Here is a 21,770-nt window from a genome sequence, read left to right on the forward strand (position 1 = left end):
TACACGGAGATTGGAAGTCGGGGTCCTCTATTATTTACTTGTTCAATATTCAGTATGGTGTAGAGGAGATCGCAGCCTGTTTCCTTGAGGCGTTCACGGCGGTGAAAATCCTCCTCAGCCGGCGGGACTTCTACCAGCCCTCCTCCACATCAAGAGCTTCTTGCGGGAGGGGGTTGGGAGTCAGACCGCTCTTCCACGGCAGCAGGGGGTTGCCTGCATTCCAATCCACTGTTTAGGATTGGAGTCAGGACTTTTGGGCAAAGTCTCGATTCAAAACGTTTCTTGGTTCCTCCGAGCGATCTCGGAGGACATGGCGCTGGGATCAGCGACTCTACTGGAAGTGATGTATTTAATTTTGTATGCTGGCCAATGGCTGTAAATAAAAGTATCACATGCTCCTACTGAACTCTCACTGAATTCAGACCCTTGGTCTATCAAAGTCAATACTGTCTACTCAGACCGGCAGTCTCTCTCCAGGGTCTCAAGTGGAGGTCCTTTCACATCACATGAACACATGACGCTGCCTTATTCTGAATCAGACCCTTGGTCCATCAAAGTCAGTTTTGTCTACTCAGACCGGCAGTGTCTCAGGTAGAGAAGGTCTTTCACATCACCTTACTTGCCTGGTTCCTATAACTTGAGATACCGGGGATTGAAACTGGGACCTTGTGCATGCCAAGTAGATGCTCTACCACTGAGCCACAGCCCCTCCCCAATGAACAATGATGTTGTGCAGAACTCACTCAGCGTGTTGCTTAGCCTGAAATCTGTGGGACCCAAGAAACCAACAGGGAACGTGGAATATAAACTCTAGGGGTGGCTCAAACAGTGACATAAGCCAGACTGGTGCTAAGTGTGCTACACCAGGCCCCACCCCACGACATCACCAGAGGACAGTAGAATAGTGCTTCTATAATATGGGCCTACCCTACATCCCTCTGGTGATACAAATAGTACTGGTTGAGGACCACTGCTCTAATTCGCGTAGTAAAAGTTTTACTGTCTTCAAATCTGAATGAATAGAAAGGAACTTTTACTCTGGAAATTCTGCACTGCTGCATTTTGACTTCCACTTCGTCCCACTCCTCTTCCATTTCAAACCAGCCAACGGGGTCCTCCTCTCCCAGCTCGTCACGAGAAGTGCCACTCCTGCAGGTACAAAGGAAGATTACCATGGCTTATGCTTTTTCTGTAGTCACACAACCCAACTGCAATTAACCTGGCTATGGCAGGAACTACCTATCACAGGTGGATGACATTTCACCCCCTAGTATCTCCATATTACAAGTGCTTCTGGTCCTCATGGTTCACCGACGTTGTCTCCCCAAAGTGGTAAACTGAACTCTTTGTGAATGAGGGTCACAGGGAATGGGAAGATGCTGGTTTGGTAAGCAGAGGGCATGGCTGTGACGGGAACAAGGAAGCACAGAGAGACCTAAACTTCCTAAGAGCCACAGAGAGACCTGAACTTCCTAAGAGCCAGCGTGGTGTAGTGGTTAAGAGAGGTGGTTTGGAGTGGTGGACTCTGATCTGGAGAACCGGGTTTGATTCCCCACTTCTCCACATGAGTGGCGGAGGCTAATCTGGTGAACTGCATTTGTTTCCCCCTCCTACATACGAAGCCAGCTGGGTTACCTTGGGCAAGATGCAGCTCTGTTAGAGCTCTCTCAGCCCCACCTACCTCAAAGGGTGTCTGTTGTGGGGAGGGGAAGGGAAGGAGATTGTAAGCCAGTTTGAGTCTCCCTTAAGTGGTAGAGAAAGTCGGTCTATAAAAACCAACTCCTCTTCTTCTTCTTCTTCTTCTTCTAAGTATCAGCTCAGCAAGATGTTCAACAAAATCTTCAAATGTGAGACTCAACGAGAGGTGAACAAACATTTGTGAACTGTTATGAAAGAAACTGGGCGGAGCTTTATATAGAAAGAGATTGCAGGTAGCTGTGCTGGTCCAAAGCACAAAATCTAAACACAGAGGTCACATGATCTCCTATTAGGGTCAACCAAAATGGCACAGAAGTGTGCCAGCTTTTGAGTTCTGCCAAACTTTTCATCAGGCTGGCTGTTTTTAAAAAACTGTGGGGAAGGAGGGAAACGACACAAGACGTCTCAGGCCTCAAGACCTTGTTTTGCAACTCTCTTAAGACATCTTTGCATTACACAGCTTTTATTTCTATGTAAATGTTTAGCACCTCAGAAGCTCCTTGGTGTGGGGGAGTGTGAAAAGAGACCACCGCTCATGGACCAGATTTTTCAGCACTTTCCTACCTCAGCCTAAAGTAGCCTCAACATATATTATTACACCTACAAGATTTCTACATCTGAGTATCTTGCCTCGCCAGTGCTAGCAGACACCAGCAAAAACGTCTACTCAGCTGCTCATCTAGATGGAAACCTGGCTAGGAAAAGAACCAGAAGACCCACTCTTTCCCAAGAGATCATACTCAAGTTCACCTTTCCTCTCAGCAAGGTTTGGACAATATGCAAAAAAAGCACTGGCTATAATCTCAAAGCATCCAAAAATGCATGTTTCCTTTTACCTGATTTTTAAAAACTGCCGGAAATCCTCTAGCTTCCATTTGTCGTAGGTTTCAAATCTTTTAAAATGCTCCTCTGCGTGAAATTTTTCTGAAGAGCAGTTATAAGCAAACACTAACCCACACCGGGCCCCAATTGCTCCTCTCCGTACCTAGGAAGAGAACAAAGCTATAACCGTGTACAAAATAAAATGGGAATAGCAAAATTAAATACCTGATGTTCGCAAGCTGCAAGGTAAAAAGACTAAGAAGAATCAAGCAGCCTACTCCTTCACAGCATAGCCTCTAGAGTGGGGGAGGAGGAGATGAAGGACTCCACTCCCCCCACCAATGTCTGGCTCCCGAGTCCTGCTGTGCATCTATACACCACCCTTCTTCCAAGGAGCTCAGAGTGGTATGTAAGGATAGGGCAGTCTCATGGTTTTCTTCATAATAACCCTGTAAGGTGGGTTAGGAAGAGAAAGTGAATGGCCATAGGTCAGCATGGTGTAATGGTTAAGAGCGGTGATTTGGAGCAGTGGACTCTGATCTGGAGAACTGGGTTTGATTCCCTACTCCGCCACATGAGCGGCAGAAGCTAATCTGGTGAACCAGGTTGGTTTCCCTACTCCTACACACGAAGCCAGTTGGGTGACCTTGGGCTAGTCACACTCTCTCAGCCCCACCTACCTCACAGGGGAGCAGAAGGGAAGGTGATTTGATTCTTCCTTAAGTGGTAGAAAAAGTCTGCATATAAAAACCAACTCTTCTTCATTCAGTAATTTTCATGGCTCAAGCAAGCACTTGCACTCGGGGGCCCCAAGCCAAGCCCAGCAGACCCACACTGGCTCCTTTGCTCCCCCTTCACCCAGCCCCATTCGCTTTCCCAGATCGGCTAAAACAAGCATCAGTTGGCAGCCATGCATAGAGCAATCATGGAAGCATGGAGAGATGCCTCTGAAACTGTCATCAAGGCATGAGGCATGGCTCAGTGGTGTCTGCCAGGAAAAAGTCCTTCTCCCAAATGTTGGCAGGACCTTCTAGGTATCCCTGGGGGGCCCTCAGACCCCAGCCTGCCACATTAAGGAAAAGAATGACCAAAACAAATGGGCAAAATTCATCTGCAGCTTCTTTCAGCCAGTGAAACTGAAGCTCAAGGAAGGTTTGCAAAACGATATATGATGACCTCACAGAAATGAAGAGTCCTATTTTGCCTCTACCATGAACTCGGTAAGAGCCTTTTAACAAACCACTTTCAGCCACCTAATTGCTCGAGGGAATAACATCGCCCAGTCCTACGGGGCTGTTGAAAGTATCACTGATTGTCTGAGAAGCTACTTAAACAGACTATTATTATGGATAGTCTTCAAGTTGGAAACTTTATCTTATTTTAAAGGCTTCTGTGGAAGCCTACTCCATTTTTGCCTCTACACTGATTTGGTTTCTGTGCAATCTGATGCCCTCCTCCAGCAGAGCCAACCGGACCATTAAAGGGGTGGTCTTAAAACCAGGACTGTCGAAAGAAAGCAAACCACACTTCCTAAATAGTTCTTTGATGAGCAGACCCCCTACCTTTATTCTAATTTGCGTGACCTGGAAAGCCGACTCCGTCCCCGTTGATAGGATCACGCTGGCCCGAGTCTTTCCAGTCTCTGTAAGGAAGCCTGCAAAGAGAATGCGAGACTAGTAAATTTTGCTGGGTTTCTCCCCACCCGTGAGCATTTTCAATGTGACAAACTTGGAGCTGGACCAACCCAGGGGGTGTTGCCCGGGACTGATTCCATGGCATGCAGATTTGGCACGGCGGCGATGACTTGCCTCTAGAAGCCAAGTGGGCGCTTACCATCCCCCGTCCAAGGCTCCACAAGGAGGTTTTCAGGTCCGGATTTGTCTTCCTTCCCTTTGACGTCGCAGGCTTGCAAAGTCAGCCGCAGGGGCGTTCCTGGAGAAGGAAACAGGCTTGTCAAGAGCAAGCAGAAGCTATTCACCAATGGCTACACTACAGAGTGTTGTAGTGATTAGGAGTGATGGACTCTGATCTGGAGAAGTGGGTTTGATTCCCCACTCCTCCACATGAGCGGTGGACTCTAACCTGGAGAACCGGTAAGGAGTCTCAAAGGGACTTACAATTGCCTTCCCTTCCCCCCTCCCTGACAACTGGCACCTTGTGAAGTAGGCGGGGCTGAGAGAGTTCTGAGAGAACTGTGACAAGTCCAAGGTCACCCAGCAGGCTTTGTGTGAAGGAGTGGGGAACAAACCCGGTTCCCCAGATTAGAGTCTGCCGCTCTTAACCACTACACCACGCTGGAGACAAAAGACTGCAGCTCTGCCCACAGTTCACAGGATCCAGCCCATATTTTCTTACTGTGCAGTGAATTACTGAGGAGTTTACCTTTTGCATTTAAACCAAGTTGCCTTGAACATTTTTAAATTACTGGCTCTATCATCATTAACCATTCCTTCTAAGATTTCTAGAGTTGCCCAAAAATAAGCCTAATGGATATCAAATATAAAACAATCTCATGGCACTCTGGGGGCATAAGACATTTTACATAATCTATGCAGCTCTATTATGGTACTCTAGGGGCATGAGGCATTTTACATAATCCATGCAGCCCTATTAGGTTTGCAGCCTTATTATAAAACATCTGTGCTCTTACACAGTTCCATCTGTCAGAGGTAATCTCTTAACATCAGGACAAAACTGAACTGCTTCTATTGTTTAGATCAGGGGTGTCAAACTCAAATGTTACGAGGGCCAGATATGACATAAATGTCAGGCCAGCCATGCCTATCCAGCCCAGATCGAGAGCGGGGAGGGTGGTTGCCTCAGCTGGCTCACGGGCCAGATTAAGAGCTTTCAAGGGGACGGATTCGGCCCCTGGCCCTTATGGGTTTAGATCGTAAATGTTACAAATGCTGTTGAATAGCCATCTTAAAACAGTGTGAGATATGGAAGGGTGTGTGTACTGTTGCTTGATGGCTCCTTTAATTAAGTACCTAGAAGGTCAAGCAAATAGCAGCTGACAAGGCCAATATGATTAAAAGCTAAACCATTACAAAGTTTTCTGAATACATATAAGTTTAATACAAGTTAAAACCCAAATGATGCTAATAACTCCTATATGGCCTTGCAAGAAGCCTTCCAAACACATATACTAAAATAACACTATAGGCATAATGTACAATAAGACATACAATCATACACAAACCATAAACAAACAATCACATATAGACCATACGCATTTCGGTATATTTGCCTTCTTCAGCGGTCTAAAGACAACAGCACACCAGACTAAATAATATAAATATTTGTGACTTGGGTGTTGTACTAGTAAGGTCTCAATAAATATAGAGCTGCAGAGCTTCTTAGTGTGTTAAAGGCACTCCTACAAATAAAGCTTAACACCTATCTTTAACAAAACATCCAAATCACACAGTCACAAAGTGATATGAAGGTCTGGAGTGATTATCGAGTGTAGGATGGATCCTGACATGGAGTTCTGGAGAAGAAACAGCACGGTAAGTTCTGCATCTCCAGAAACTACCCTGGTTACTCACCTTCTCTCACAGGGGCAAACTGCTCCTCATCTCAAGTGAGCTGCTAGTAGTACAATTTTGAAACAGCATGTAAGACTTGAACATTTTTGCTCAACCACCTTGCTCAACACACCAGTGATGAACCATACAATCTGCTCAGCTATGCAAAGAATATCAAGCACATTATGCATATGCATGTGCACACACACACACATGCTTTCAGACCACACCACACCAACACCTACCGTATTTATAGAGCAGGTTTTGCCGGACTGTGGCCATGGAAGCAATGAGAGAAGCAGCTTTGTAAGGTGTTTCCAGATGGTCAGAAATCGTGCAAAGTGAGCTCAACACTTTAGCAATGCTCCCTCTGGCGAGAGCAAATGCCAGCAACGTGAGCTCCACCTCTGGAGAAGCACAACAACTGGGAAAGGGGAGAGAGAAAGAGAGATCTGTAAATTCAAGCACGCTTTTCTTCATATAGTTGGTGTCTTAATGTTACTCGCATTCTTAGGCTCATTTCCAAGCCTTCCAAATCTGCATATATTTTGTGGCATTTCAAGCACCAGAAGCAGCCTGCATGTTTTGCACGCAGATTGCCCTGGTTTCAAGGCATGCCATCTCCAAGGGCAAAGGATCTCAGGTGGCATGATTAGGGCAGGCTGTTGCTTAAGATCTTAGGCACCGGCTGCCAATCAGTCAGTAATGAGCCAAACAGACCTGTGCTCTGATTCAGTATGAGGCAGTTTCAGATGTCCATATGTATTAATAGGGAGAGGCATAGTTTAAAAGAACTACATTTAGAAATGAATAACCAAATATGGCAACAGTCACGTCCAGTAGCACCTTAAATACTGACAAGATTTCTACGGTATAAGCTTTTGAGAGTCAAAGCTCCATTTGACACCTAAGGTGCTACTGGACTTGAATCTTGCTCTTCTAATGCAGACCAACACGGCTACCCACTGAAACCAAAAGCTATGCTTTTAGGATCTCAATCAGAAGTTTGTTTTGCTAGAGGACCACTCTGAGTAGAACAAGTGGGTATCTGTGGATCAAGGCTCACCTCTCACCCTGTGAAAAGAGCTGTTGTCACAAGCCAGCACCCTCCTCCCAATGCCTCTTTCCTTTCTGGATCAGCTAGTAGGGGGTCTCAATAGCACTGCTCAGGTGGCCAGATTCAGCCCTGGTGCTACGCCACTGATTTGCCCTTTGGGAAATGGAACTTACTTCCACTACGAATATATCCTCCCCTTTTACATCTGCTGAACCAAATTTGGAATAGGACCTTTTGTGGACGGGTAACTTTCCAGTCATACTGTAAAAAGCCAAACTAAACCTGACAGTGGCCACGAGTCCGTCCTGTGGCCGCTGGAGCCATTTTAGAAGCAGTTGTTTTTTAAAATGCATGCAGCGCCCCCCAGAGCTCGCCTCCTCCCCACCCACCCCCATCGTGCCTTTTCAAGTGCTGAAACTTTAATGCCTGAAAAGGTCTGGGGGGATTCAAGGGGTCATGCGGCTGCTGCACTGCCTGCCCGATCCAGATCAGGCCCTCGCAGCAATTTTTTAAAAATTACAACAGCTTCTAAAATGGCGTCAGTTGCCATGGGATGGACCTGTGGCTACCATCACGTTTAGTTTGGCTCTAATTTATTTATTTTACTAAATTTATATCCCACCCTCCCTGGTAAAGCTGGGCTAAGGGCAGCACACAACGTATCTCAAGTTTTATTTCGATACAATATCAGATCTAGGTAAAAATCAAAGTTAGGTTAAAATAATAAAATAAAATAATAAAAGTTGATGATTCTGGAAGGATGACTTGAAGAAGATCTTTCCTCCTCTTCTTCAAGTCATCCTTCCAGAATCAAGATCTTTCCTCCTCTTCTTCAAGTCATCCTTCCAGAATCAAGATCTTTCCTCCTCTTCTTCAAGTCATCCTTCCAGAACCATCAACTTTCATTATTTTATTTTATTTTATTATTTTAACCTAACTTTGATTTTTACCTAGAGCTGATATTGTATCGAAATAAAACTTGACTTGACTCGCAACATATCTAAAACATATGCAAGACCTATTAATACGAAAGTGGGAGAAAAATCCCTCTGTGTCCTCTTTCCACAGAATTAATTATACTATAAACATGTGTCATGTCCCCCTTTGTTGTTGGATTAAACTCAAAAGCCCCAAGCTTTGTTAAACCTTTTTCAGTGCCCGCCCTCTCCTAGTTTGACGGTTTTTGTTATGACCGAACCTGGTAATTCTCAGGAGAAAACTGTCGACTTCTTCCAAAACATTAGGAGACAAGAAACTGGAGAAATCCGTGGAACCAGGTGACAGAGACAACGGCGGCATATGCTGCAGGGCTTTCCTAGAGAAGGAAGGAAAGATCATCCCACCAGAAAGGAAGAGTCAGTTGTGTGACAAAATCAATGCTGAAGCTTAAACAACACTGTGCAAGGTGGTAATTTATTTGTTTATTTTTCACATTTCTAACCTGCCCTCCCCAGCCAGAGCCAGGCTTAGGGCGGGTGACAACATTAAAACACAAATATAACAATAAAACATTTTAAACATTTAAAACCATAAATGCTATTCCTAATTTATTAAAAAGATGGTCGCCATATAGTTGTGCCCGCTGCAGCAACAAATGCCGAACAAAGCAACCAATTGGCTATTTCCCCCACCACCACCAAAAACATTAGTTATATAGTAAAGGGGGGGGGAGTAGGGAGGCCAGCATTGATAGCACTGTGGGCTGTCCTCAGTTGTAGGCCTGGTGGAATAGCTCTGTCTTAATGAAAGTAACCAGGAACCACTGCCTTCTGGGAAGCTGCAAGAGTATAAACTCGCTTCATGACAGCTCTGTGTATTAACATCTCTGAAGATTCTACCATGAACGGTTAGGAGGGGGTAGGAAAAAAATCACAAATAGGGACAGAGGAACTGTTGGCTATGGGAGGCGATTTCTTCCACCATGTGGTTTCTGCCTTCCACTGTGTGCCATGCCCACCTGAAGGAACCCCCCAAGACCTCAGAAAAGGGAGAAGAGATGGTTGCAGCAACCTGGTTCTTCCTCTTCTCCGTGATCTCCGCTCCCTTGGCTTGCAGAGCAGGGCCAACCACTTCCTCCTCAGCCTGCCTCTGGGCCCGCTTTAAAGAGGGTGTGGAAAGCTGTGCCCTCACAAATAGCTATCTCTGGTCTCTCAAGAGGTCAGGGAAATACCTGGCGTCTCCCCGGGTACCCTCCCAGCCCCACCCCCAGCCATTTGCTGCCAAATCAGAAGCCTTTACCTCTCCTCCTCCCCAAACTGTCTGCAAACCAGCAGCTAGCTTGACTATTGGGGCAAGGTTCCAATTCCTTCAAGTCCACCCAGCACAGCTGCCATCCAACTTGGCGGCATTTGGTTGGCCTTACGCTGGACAGACATACTGGCATTCTGCAGAGACAGCAGAGGCCCCTCCGACCCTCCTCAATAAGTGGCTACGGCAGAGTAAAAAACCCCTCTGGACAAACCCCCATCTGTGTCTGCCTTTCGGCCTTTGATGTTTTATTCCATCTTTCAGACTCCTCGGCAGCTACTCTTCCCTATGAATTGGGAGAGGAAGGAACAGGAAACGTTAGCAAAGAAGAGAAATAAAGGGAAAAGTCCCTCACTCCTCTTCCGCTGTCAGTTCACCTCCCCTTCTCTCTCTTCTTAGAGAAAAATTCCCTAGAAGTTGGAGAGACGGGGAGGAAGGAAGCAGAGGAAAATAAAAGTAGAAATTGGTGGTCTCCACTAACAATCTCAATCATAATCTTAAATATATTTTTGCCTTCAAGATCAAAAGGATCTTTTTGAAATAAATGTCAACTGAGGGGTTCCAATATTAGAGGCAACACTAGGGGGTCCTTGTACTCCTTCCACTCCTCAAAGATGTCAAGACACTATCAGATTTTACCAGCCTTGTCCAAAAGCAAGGGATACACTCCATTGGTCAAGGCAGTCCACTGAGGGGACCTTCTTTATGGGTTGAGGATACATAATGCTGTAGAATGACTGAAAAGAAGCTAGCTTTACAAGTTTCTAAATTGCTGCTTTGTGAAAAACACAGACCCCATCAGAGATATACAGAGATCACAAAATAGTAGATAGATAAATAAGGGTTTGTCCACTCAGAAAGTTCACAGGTAAGCAGGGCTCTGAGCCTGACCCCTTTACCCACTACTCCACACTGCTGCTCAAGTTGCACGTACATCCTAGGTGAATTGCCTGGCTGCACGCAAGCATAGAAGTCTTGGCATAAGAATGACGCACGAGAGGAGGAAGACTCAGCCCAAGGGAACGGGACTCACTGGGTATTTTGCAGGATGGTGTGGACAATTGCTGGATTGGTTTCCATGGAAGCTGTCACCAAGGAGGTCAAGAGCGACCAGTACCAGATCGCTGAAGCGTCGCAGACCGAGACTCCGCCTTTCCTCACCCTCTGGTACCCGATAGCTCTGAGCCCGTGGATTCTGGTATCGCACCCATCGCTAAGGCAACGCTTGATGTTTATCTGCACATCTGCCAGAGAGCATCAAACAAAGGTAATTTCTTCCAGCCTCGCTTTGCCTCTTGTGCAGCTCTGGCCATTGCGACGGGGCTGGCATGGAGAGAACGTCCAATCAGAATCTGCCCAAAAGGTCAGATCTGGCCCTCGCTTCATCACCCTCGACGGCACCCCAAATCCAACGTCTCAGGCAGAGTTCTTATTCTGCCTCGTGGTAATTGGGCCACCACCGCACAATCATTTCAAAAGAAAGGCAACCCACCTCTGAAAGGCGCCCAGCTCCCTCATCCCAAACAAGCTCACTGCTGTTGCTTCACACTGCTAAAACCATTCTCTTCTCTAAGCTAAAACATGTTTGGAGTTCAGAGCTAGAGATGTAAAGTCCTGGGGGGGGCAAGGGGGGGAAACCCAGTTTGTTCCACTTTCAAGTGGGTTTTGCCAATTGTTCCAACAATTAGGCATTTTATATTGAGTTTAGGTTTGACAAGGAATTAAGTACTGTGTCACATTCAGTCTTCCCCAAATGCTTGTTTTGTTCCTGAAAAATTCAGAGCAAGACTCCCCCCCACTCCCCCTTGGCTTCATAATTTCCAGAACTTTTATATATAAAATTTCTATACGGCTTCTCCAGAGGTTGTTAAAGGTGGGATTTTATCTCTCGCTCTCTCTTTTTGCTGTCAAGTCACAACTGACAACCCCATAGGTTTTTCAAGGTAAGAGACATTCAGGGGTGGTTTTGCCACTGCCTGCCTCTGTGTCAAATAAGATTCATGGGTCAAAAGTAAACACGATTATTACTCAACGGTTCTTCCAACAGACACTGAAAACGCTAGTGTTTCAGTGTGTTCAAGAGCCACACAGAATTCCAGCAATGGATCCAGCTGAAACCACAAGCAAATAAGCTTCCCAGCAGCAGCCACTGCATTTCTGTTATGATGGAGTTTTTGTACAGATGGTAGATTACGTCACATTAGGTGATAAGAGCAAAAACACCGATTTGTAAAATGCCAAAGTTCCACTTCTCTAGGGTCACAGGATACTAACTTCAATAGTTGGTAACAGACAACAAACATCCCAGGCAGGAAGATCTATTACATTTTTATGCCACCTGGGCCTCCTCCTCCTCCTCAACCCAACCAACCACCACACCAGAATTCTCTTGTGTGTGCATGCAAAGCACCGTCAAATAGCAGCCGACCTATGGCAACCCCCACAGGGATTTCAAGGCAAGACACAGAGGTGGTTTGCTATTGCCTGCCTCTGCACAGCAACCTGGTATTCCTACATACTAAACAGGGCCGACCCCGCTTAGCTTCTGAGATCTGATAAGATCAGGCCAGCCTGGGCCATCCAGGTCAAGGACTCCACAAAAATAACTAAGTTACTGGGGCAGCCTTGAGAACATGCATGGGTGTGATACATGGTTTAAACTAGATTTGATTCTCATAGATTTGCTGGGGTGCCTGTCAGGTGTTTGATTCCTTCCAGAAGGCATGTGCATAGAAGCAGGGAGGATACACTGACATAGCATGCTTAAAGGAAGTAATTTACGAAACCAGTTCTGATTTCTATGCTTTACAAATGTTACACATTCCCTGGGGCACAGCTGCACTTTATCTGAGCACTAGATCCTGTAATCTCTGCTCTGAAAAACTGTTACTTTAAAGAAACCAGAAACACCAATTGCATTGTTATTGACTCACACATCTGACTAATGTTAGCGTTTTCCAACAATGTCACGTAGCCGGTGACATTGCTTGGAATGTGAACATCGCGGACCTCCTGGAGATTGCTGGCAGTCCTTCCAACTGCTACTGTGACTTGCTGCGGCATGTAACTCTGGTCGTTCGCTGCCACTGCAATGGAGAGGTGCCTCAGAATGACATCTGGTTTCATCTTTAAACTGCAAGGCAAGAGGGGGGAAATGTAACTATGAAGCAAAACAATGGAAGGGATATTGAATTTACCGTGAATGTGTGTTCTCATTGGATGGAGAATAACCCTGAAAGCATGTTAACTCCTCCTGCTCGCTGCCAGGGCAGGGCCGTGTAAATCTGAGAGAGCTTGTCCCCTTTTGCTGACCCCTTATGCTCCCTCTGACCTCTTCTGTCTGGGGTCTGTGCAAAGCATCTCCTTCAATGCTAGGTGAGCCCCATTTTCCTGTTGCTTCCTCCCACACCCAACTTGCCCTTTGTGCCTCAGTCCGGGCAGCAACCAAGTCAGTGAGGGATGCCGCCTTCTGCACCCCACCTCACCTGGTCTGCTTTCGTTAGTGGTTGGAAGAAGGGCAGCTTGAACAGATGTCACCTTTCCTGCTCTATGCTAAAGAGAAAATAAAAATGCCAGGGCTAAAAGCTTAATTTTAAAAGGAGCACCAACAAGAAAGCTCCAGTCTGGGCAAAACTGGCAAGACTGAAGTCTGGGTGGGGTTGAGGCTAAAGGTGTGTGTTCCCATCACAGGGACAGATTAACTCAGATTCACATGGCTGCAACTTCAGAGGAAGTAAGAAGAGTGACCCACTCAGTGAAACCCCTCCTCCATTAAATTACAGGGGGGTATGTGGAATCAAAGATATTCTTCCACAGGCTTTGTCTCTGCCGCATCTACCCAGCCAATCCTACAGCTCAGCAGTTCGAGTACTGATTTGTGCTGCCGCAGCTGAAGTCTGATCCAACATCTGGCAAGCAGAACAGAGCTGGCCCAAAACACCCCCCTCCCCCGCATGGCATATCTGCAAACAAAAAACAAACCTCCAAAAAAGGTGAAAGCGGTGAATGAATAAATATGCTGCCCTTGTGAATGTAAGCATCTGGAAAGCATTAATACATTTTCGGTACCGTTCATCTCTCACAAAATCTTGGGAGGGCAAAAGATCAGATTTACAACACTTCCGTCCCGTGGTTTTACCCACAAAAGGTCCACATAATAGGTTAGAAGACTAATATTTTTTAACTAAGCATAAAAGCCACAAATCATAACCAAACTATTCAAAAATTCAACTATTCATTTAGATCTGCCCCCAAGACCCTCCAAAACAGAATGGGGACTAGCCAGATGAATAAAAAGCAAGAAGGGACAGGATCAGGTAAGTCTCCATAGGGAGGAAATTTCATAGGATCAAATGCACCAATGAAAAGGCTCCGTCTGGTATAACCAGCTGGTGAGTCTCTGATGGGGGGGGGGGAAGCAAGGCCTCCATATAAAATCCAAGCTTACAGGCAGGCTTCTTTGGGGAAAATGCATCCCATTAAATAACAATCTGATAAAGGTTTTCTGCCCCACTCATATCCTTGTCCCACCTCTATTAGCCAGGGGAAATGAACAGATCCTACACAGGATGGACTTGGTATGTGTGTGTGTGTGTCATCAAGTCATAGCTGACTTATGGCAACCCCATAGGGTTTTCAAGGCAAGAGACATTCAGGGGTGGTTTGCCATTGCCTGCCTCTGCATGGGCTGAGAGAGTTCTGAGAGAATTGTGACTGGCCCAAGGTCGCCCAGCTGGCTTCATGTGGAGGAGTGGGGAATCGAACTAGGTTCTCCAGATTAGAGTCCACCGCTCTTAACCACTATACCACGCTGGCCCTCTTGGTGTACACTGGCTCTGTTCCAACCCTATAGATCTCAAGTGAACTTGCGAAGGGCACAAGCTGCTTTCCACCTCCCATCATAGCATTGCTAGAAAAGAACAATTTTATTTGGGAAGACCTAGATCACAGACCCCAGAAAAGTGTCTCTCGCTTACCGTATCCAATGTGAACGAGCGCTCCCATCGGACTGCCAGAAGGAGGAAGTTTCCCCATTGGTCATTTTGTCAATATCAGCTGAGTTGGAGGAGGTTTCTATGTGAGTGTAGCACTTTGAAACTGATTTAAGCTTGTCCAACTCCTGGTTTCCATTTAAGTCATTAGGGCATTCTGTAAAAGGAAAAGGAGCAACAGCAGGATGGTCACAAGTGCTCCTAGTAGTTTTAGCTTTCTTCTTGCTCTGTGCTCCTTTATCCATCTGCTTTATTGCCTTGGGCATACTGTGAGCTCTTTGGAGGCAGGCATCTATTTTGTGTTTATTAAATGTGTTCAGTGCAAGGAAAGTGGCAACGTTACATCTGGAAAACCAGTTATCCTACAGAAACCTGAGTCTCATACATAAGAGATCACTAGATCAGGTGCACCTCCTCCCATTTACTCCACCACTGGCCCATGCTTAAACAACAACCACCCGTGGCAAGCCACCAATGTTACTGCCTGGGTATGCTGTTCAATGCTCCTCAGCCAATTTCTGTTAGCTTAAGCCTTCCTCAAGTCAAGAAAAATTCCTCCGTAAGAACATAACACAAAAACTACTTTCTTTAGTTGCCGCAGAGTTTAGAACTATGGAGGAGAAGGCACCTTTTAAGACCAATATTTCCCAAATGTCTGACAGCTGAGGTCCCACTTCCCCTTTACATCCCCCCCAACAAAAAAAGTTGACTCGTACAGTAGGTAAGAGTAAGAGCTAGCTGTCCTCACAGGAGGGCATCTCCTGTGTTTCTGCAAGAGCCACTGATCTGGATTTGCACTATTGAGTGGAAGGAGGCAAATCCAAGATAAACGTTTGTGCAGAGATGCAACAGGTGGCACTCCTTGGAAGCCAGGAAATTCCGCTGTGCATCTGCGTTAAGAATGACTCAATGATCCAATGACACCCAGCGCGCCGATGCAGCAAAATAGCAGGCAGCTGGTGAACACTGATCAAGGAATGGCAAAGCAAGAGCAAAAGGATAATTCACAGACACAAGCAGCAACCTTCTCTGTGGGCAAGTACTTTGCAGTTCACATGAACCTTTAATTTACTTATTTGTCACAGCACAACTGTTCCCTCATGGCACATAGTATGAAAATTACTCATGGGCTTTCCTTCCCTTACAACAAACAAGGAAAATTAAGAAACTGCAGCTCTCACATATCACATCCCTTGCAGATCCAGGAGAGAGAGGCTGTTCCTCTCCAGGAAGGAAAAGCTGACAAAATTCTCAGGGACCCTTAATATGCTGAAACTCAATGGCAAACTGGCTCCTGGGATTTCCCTAGCACTGACAATTATATTTTAAAAAAGCTGTGACTGCATAACAGTTGCTGCTTCAAGACACTAGTTTACCCCAGAGGCCACCCCTCAGCTGGAAAGGGGCATTCTACAATCAAGCCCCTAAATTAACTTGGCTTTGGGGCTACTGGAGGAAAGAACAGAGCAAATGCACATCAGATATGCAAGATACTTAGCTGGTGGAGTTTCTCAAACCCACAATAAACACTTCTCTCCCAGGAGACCAACAAGTTCCAATACCTTTTTCTTTTAAGAAGAGCCGGTCTAAGGAATCCTTCAGTACAGAAGAGCGCATAGTGCAAATATTGTTGAAGTACTCCAAGACTGGATATGGGATGACAGAGCTGGCAATACGGTTCCGGTGCAGGAATCTCAGAATCATGGAAGCATGAAGACTATGGCGCTCCTTCGATTCAGAAAATATGTCTATGAAACCTTGACACACAGAGAGAGACACAGAAAGATGCTCTTAGGATGGTGCATTCAACTGTTGGCAGGAAAAAAGCTTCCCTGTAATCCAGTGAATAAAGCAATATTTATTTCCCATCTTTTCTCACTGATGACTGGCTAGAATTAAGTCAGATAATGAATCCAAAATGGAAACCACGTACCGGTAAGTGCTTTCAAGCAGCATTGGGGAAAACAATTTAAAAAAACGAAGCTCAGCAAAAATCCTTGCAAGTCTTGGCAAGATTGAAACAACAAGTAATACAAATCTGTGGGTACCATGTGAGCTGTGTTAGACCCCAGGTACTACAGCTCAGACACCTCTGCAATGTTATAAGGCTATCAGCAAATCGATCCAAACACAAAAAAAGGGAAAAAGAGCAACAGCATATTTCAATAATATAAATTTGAAAATTAAGGCCCTGCTTACAGGAAAAGCTATGCTAACATGACAATGCTGAAACACATTTTCATCTCTGATTTATTTGCATATTCAAGGAGTGAATCAGGGGCTGAAGAAAGGCAATAAAGGGACTTGCTCGTCCAATATATACCCTGCCAGAGGCAAGTGAAAAATATTTAGTGTGTGTTTATGGCTTTTCTTACTTTGTTTTTCAAAATACTTCATGCAAAAACTTAGGGAACAATGGCAAGAGCGGGTAGCCAAAAAGCTGTCAACTAAATTAAATGACTCAGCTGTACTGGAAAAATGTAGTCAGTGTGGTGTAACAGTTAACAAATCACATTTACTACAGGAGAGCGCTGGGTTCATATCCCCATTTAGTCATGAAACAAACTCGATTACCTTGGGCCAGTTGCTGTGAACCTAGCCTACCTAAGAAAGCTGTTGTGAAGTTAAAATGAAATGGTGGGGAGAAAGAGGGACCCTGTACACTGCCCTGAGCACCCTGAAAGAAACCGACACAAGCTTCCAGCCGAAAATTCATACACTTTACCACACCACATCAACTCTTGAAAAGATGAATAACTGACTTGGTATAAGCTCTAGAAAAAAAGCTCAAAATAAGCAGAGCTTTCGTGCTGTGTCAGTCCGCAAGAATCTTCCATTTCCAGAAACTTTGCCTTTAAAGTAACAAGTTCCTTAAGTCTCAATTCTGGAAATTGTGCTTGAGAATATGCATGCAGTATCTCCCTAAAAGCCCCACAAGTTGGAGCTTTGGCAGCCTGCATGGCTACCTGTTCCATCCTTGCTGTCTTGAACCACATTCCTTGATAGTTTGCTCACTGCCGAAAATTCCCAAATCCTGCGATATGTCAAATAAGAGATTGCAACTACAGCATGCAGGTGAATGATTATATAAACAGCAAGTCTGTTCACTCTATCGTCGCATACATGTGCTTTCTTTGCACAAAATTCCACGCCTCTCCTACAGGATGTGAAAATGGCCCTTTAAAATGGGTACCAGAGATTTTTCAGACATACGTCTTCCACAGAATTTTAGTAAACATTGAGATCTTTATTTATTTTGGGCATACCCAAACAGAGCTACTACAAGTATTACAAAAGACTAACACCTTGTGAGTCACCATCATGCATCTCTGAAAAGATCTGAGTAAATAAAACATCCACTGGTAATGTAAATTCCACAGGCCTTAAAAAAGCCTCTTGACTAGAAGATAAGAACAGTGCAACTCAGCAAAGGATCAGGAAATAGTACTGTGCACTCGATCCAGGTGATTTCCCTGATCAAGGATTTTCCCTATTGCCTGGTACGTCTGGATGAGATTCACCACATAGAAAAAATCCACTAGCAAACTGGTTGAACAGTGAACTGCTGTGCAGTACGTCAGTTTTAAGACCAAAGAGAGGCTTATACCATGCAGGCACAAAAGTAACAACTTTGTTCCAATATCGTTCTCATTTTGAAGTACTTCAGTAGAAGGATAGGCTATAAAATACATCAAATAAATATACATTTTTAAAATTTGGTCAGAGATGATAGTGGAACAACACAAACACATCGGTGCGCCAAAGGAAATATCTTCAAATCCCATCACCAACCCAACTATGCAGCTAATCTAATACAGAAAAGTCGTGTGTGTGTATATGAGAGAGACAGACAGAGGTCAGGTAGCTTCTGACCTATGGTGACTCCATGAATTCATGACCTCCAGAATGTCCTCATTAACAGCCTTGCTCAGATCTTGCAAAGTGAGGGCAATGGCTTCCTCGATTGAGTCAATTCATCTCATATTGGGTCTTCCTCTTTTCGTGCAGCCTTCAACTTTTCCTAGCATTATTGACCTTTCCAGTGATTCTTGCCTTTTTATCATGTGGAAAAGTCCTGACCAGTACCAAATTCCAAGGATCTCAGGATGAGGTCTTTCCCAGCCTAGCAAGCAGAGATCTTTTAATTGGAGGTGTCAGGGACTGAACTCGGCACCTTTCACATACACAGCGTGAGTTGCACCACTGAACTAGGGCCATCTCCCAGTGAAGCACTTACATGTCATGTTAAGCTCTGTGGCTCTGTGTGTCCAAAATCCTTTCCAAAGGTCTCCAAATGCTGGGATGACAACTCTTTTCCCACCCTCCTTCTCTCTTACCTGGAACAAGTGAACAAGCCTGCAGCTGCCTGATGACATGACTAAGCTCTCCTTGCAGATTGGCTCCACTGGAGGTCTTGAGAATCTCCAGCATATTCTCCACGTCCACCGTGCCATCTCCCTCGGTATCAAACTGAGCCAAGGCCTAGGGGAAGAAGAGATGATCAGCTGTCAGACAGGCGAATTGGGCAGATGACTCTTATTGCACTCCCCATTTGTAAAGTCAGTCTGAGCTTTAAGATCACTATGTGAAAATAGATTACTGCTGTTCCCATATAGCCTTCTGTAAAAGTTGTAGAACAGCTGTGGCAGGAACAATATCCTCAGTAAACCTCCCATAGAGACTACTGTGGCCTGTGGAAGAAGACCAGCAAATGGCAAATTGTAAGTGGTCTTCAGGCTGAGGCAGGAGATAAAAAGCAGCATTGATTAGGCTTTCTCATTCCAACATCAACTATGCTATACTTTGCCTTCTAGATTAGTTGATCTGTCATTTATACTGGTTAATTTAACAGACTGTTTTGTGTATAAATTGTTGCCTTGGACAAGGTTTTCCCCCTGCATATGTTCGGAAGTGTCTGATATAACATCATAAGCAAGCGACGTATATTAGATTTTACAGTCTATTGTATATTGTCTGCCAAATTTGTTTATTTCAAGTATTAGTCGCTTGTACCAATAAAGGAACAAAAAAAAAAAAAAGATCACTATCTGAAGCTCTGCTGTCCTCAACATCTTCAGAAGTGAGGCAAGCTGCCATGAAGGACGGGGCTGTGGAACACCCTCCCCCTTAACCCGCTGCAGAGATGAGAATTTTACTGACACCAAGTTAAAAAGTTCTCATTTATCCAAGCTTTTGGCTGCAATGCTAAGAATATTCCTTGCAGTAAGCCACAACGAATAAAATGGGGCTCACTTCTGAGTAGACCTGCTTAGGATTGCTCTCTGCATACATTACTAATTTGGGGTTAGTCCCTCCGCTGTTTTATATTGTAACACGACCTTCTTCTTATTAGAGAAACGTCTACCCACTCTTCAGTCTTAAGAGCAGCTTACAATATGAGCCAATATTTTAAAAAAATAGTATCCTACAAGTTAAAATCCCTCCCAACAATTAAAAAAACAATAGTAAATCACAAAGCAGAACATCAAACAGTACACGATGAAAAACAAAACCAAATGAGACAGCAATGAAACCAACCAATGTCAACCCAATTATGAAAACTTTATAAAACATCATCTATTATTAAATTAAAAAGCAAAAACATAAAAACAGAGGAACCCAGTCAACTAACAAACCACCCAGCAACAAACCAAACAAAAGGCCCGAGCAAACAAATACTTTTCCACCTGGCAACAGAAACTCAACAGATTCTATGCCAGGCGAACAGCTACAGAGAGGGCATTTCACATGGGGGGGAGGAGTGATCCAACTGAGAAAACCCTGCTTCTTGTACCAACCTGCCTAATCACAGTCAGAGATGGCAGGTGAAGTAGGGCCTCAGAAGAGGACTTCCGCTGATAGGAAGAAATATATGGGAGGATGTGGTCCTTCCGTTTCAACTTTTGAGATCTTGCCTTAAAGCTTCTACTGTTAATGCTAATGTAGCTAACTTTTAAACGCTGCTACTTCATGATGATTTTCGTGCTTTCATGCTGATTACGCTGCTTGCTTTATATTGTTAGCCTCTCTGTGTTGTTTTATTGCATATGGTAATTATGCAGTTTTATAGAAACCCATCTTGAACAAAATTGGAGAGGCAACACATAAATATTTTAAATAAATTAAAAGACAGCCAGTTCACATTCACACACACACACACACACACACACACACACACACAAACTGGCGTGAACTTGAGGATCTGGCCAGAGCAACTATTACTGGTAATGTGTTGTCAGTGTTTATTACTTTTTGAAGCGATTCATGAGCAAACCAAAAGGAGATCTGCATGCTTTAGAAGTGTGTTAACCTTGCTTTGGACTGCACTGTTTAGCAGAAGTATGTTGCCAAACCATGTTCCTAGAAGAACTCAAAGATGCAGCACTTCTAATCTAAAGCTAGTTCAGCTTAAAATGGAGCAAAAATAGTAACCCCCAACCATTGCAAGCTTTGGCAAACAGAGAATGAGAGGGTCTTTCTAGTGCTGGATTTGGGTGTCCAGCCTGGTAAAGACACAACACAGATTCAGTAGGCAGTTATGAGCTGCACTATCTTTCCCAGCCTCACTTGAGAAGGTAAAAGTTAAAGGTGCAAGCACCAGGTCATTACTGACCCAGGGGTGATGTCACATCACAACGTTTACTAGACAGACTATATTTATGGGGTGGTTTGCTATTACCTTCCCCCAGTCGTCTACACTTTACCCCCAGCAAACTGGGTATTCATTTTACCGACCTCGGAGGAATGGAAGACTGAGTAAACCTTGAGCTGGCTACCTGAACTCGACTTCCGTTGGGATTGAACTCAGGTCATGAGCAGAATTTTGACTGCAGTACTGCAGCTTACCACTCTGCGCCACAGGGCTCCCTGGAGAAAAGTATAATTAAATAACCAACCTCTGTTAACGAACAAAAGAGTATAAATCACTGAACTCTAAAACCATTAGTGTCAGCTTTTGTCTCGTATAGACACTCCTGGAGGTCATATTTGTATTGTGCAGAGGGGAGCCATTCATTGCCATGCTATCAGATCCTCTCCTTTTTCCTAATGGGTGTTTCACATCAGATGCTCTCATTCACTCTATAAAACATCCTACTTTGGTGTGATAAGAACTGCCCTGAGCAGACTAGTCATTTTTGCATGGCATACCCTACTTCTGACTTCATTCTGCAAAGGAAAGAACCATGATTGACTAATAGGGTGCAACTCACCAAGCAAAATGAGACATCTAGCGTGCTAACACTGAATACTAAAATGTGACCTGGGACTTAAAGCAGGATAGCCCTGTAAATGAACAGAGGTGGGAAGAACAGAAGACTCCCCTGCACCCATTCTTCAACTTCTCAAGGAGAAAATCCGATTTCAGCAACTGGTATCATCCAGACTATAGCCCAGAGCAGGGAGCCATAGCCCACAACCTCCACG

General features: G+C 44.7%; 1 protein-coding gene across 1 annotated transcript in view; it reads right to left on the bottom strand.

Moving 5' to 3' along the window:
* The window catches only part of ZZEF1 (zinc finger ZZ-type and EF-hand domain containing 1), a 100,281-nt gene that overhangs the window by 64,382 nt on the left and 14,129 nt on the right, over positions 1 to 21,770 (bottom strand). Inside the window, exons 2-12 of the mRNA XM_056864990.1 lie at positions 18,683 to 18,827; positions 15,908 to 16,102; positions 14,331 to 14,502; positions 12,288 to 12,487; positions 10,388 to 10,598; positions 8,306 to 8,422; positions 6,296 to 6,474; positions 4,354 to 4,452; positions 4,083 to 4,174; positions 2,535 to 2,683; positions 1,038 to 1,149 (exon numbers count right to left, since the gene is read on the bottom strand). Coding sequence (XP_056720968.1) covers positions 1,038 to 1,149; positions 2,535 to 2,683; positions 4,083 to 4,174; positions 4,354 to 4,452; positions 6,296 to 6,474; positions 8,306 to 8,422; positions 10,388 to 10,598; positions 12,288 to 12,487; positions 14,331 to 14,502; positions 15,908 to 16,102; positions 18,683 to 18,827 — 1,671 coding nt within the window. The remainder of the gene's footprint in view (positions 1 to 1,037; positions 1,150 to 2,534; positions 2,684 to 4,082; positions 4,175 to 4,353; positions 4,453 to 6,295; positions 6,475 to 8,305; positions 8,423 to 10,387; positions 10,599 to 12,287; positions 12,488 to 14,330; positions 14,503 to 15,907; positions 16,103 to 18,682; positions 18,828 to 21,770) is intronic.

This window comes from Euleptes europaea, chromosome 19 (genome assembly GCF_029931775.1).
Source record: "Euleptes europaea isolate rEulEur1 chromosome 19, rEulEur1.hap1, whole genome shotgun sequence".
Classification (NCBI taxonomy): domain Eukaryota; kingdom Metazoa; phylum Chordata; class Lepidosauria; order Squamata; family Sphaerodactylidae; genus Euleptes; species Euleptes europaea.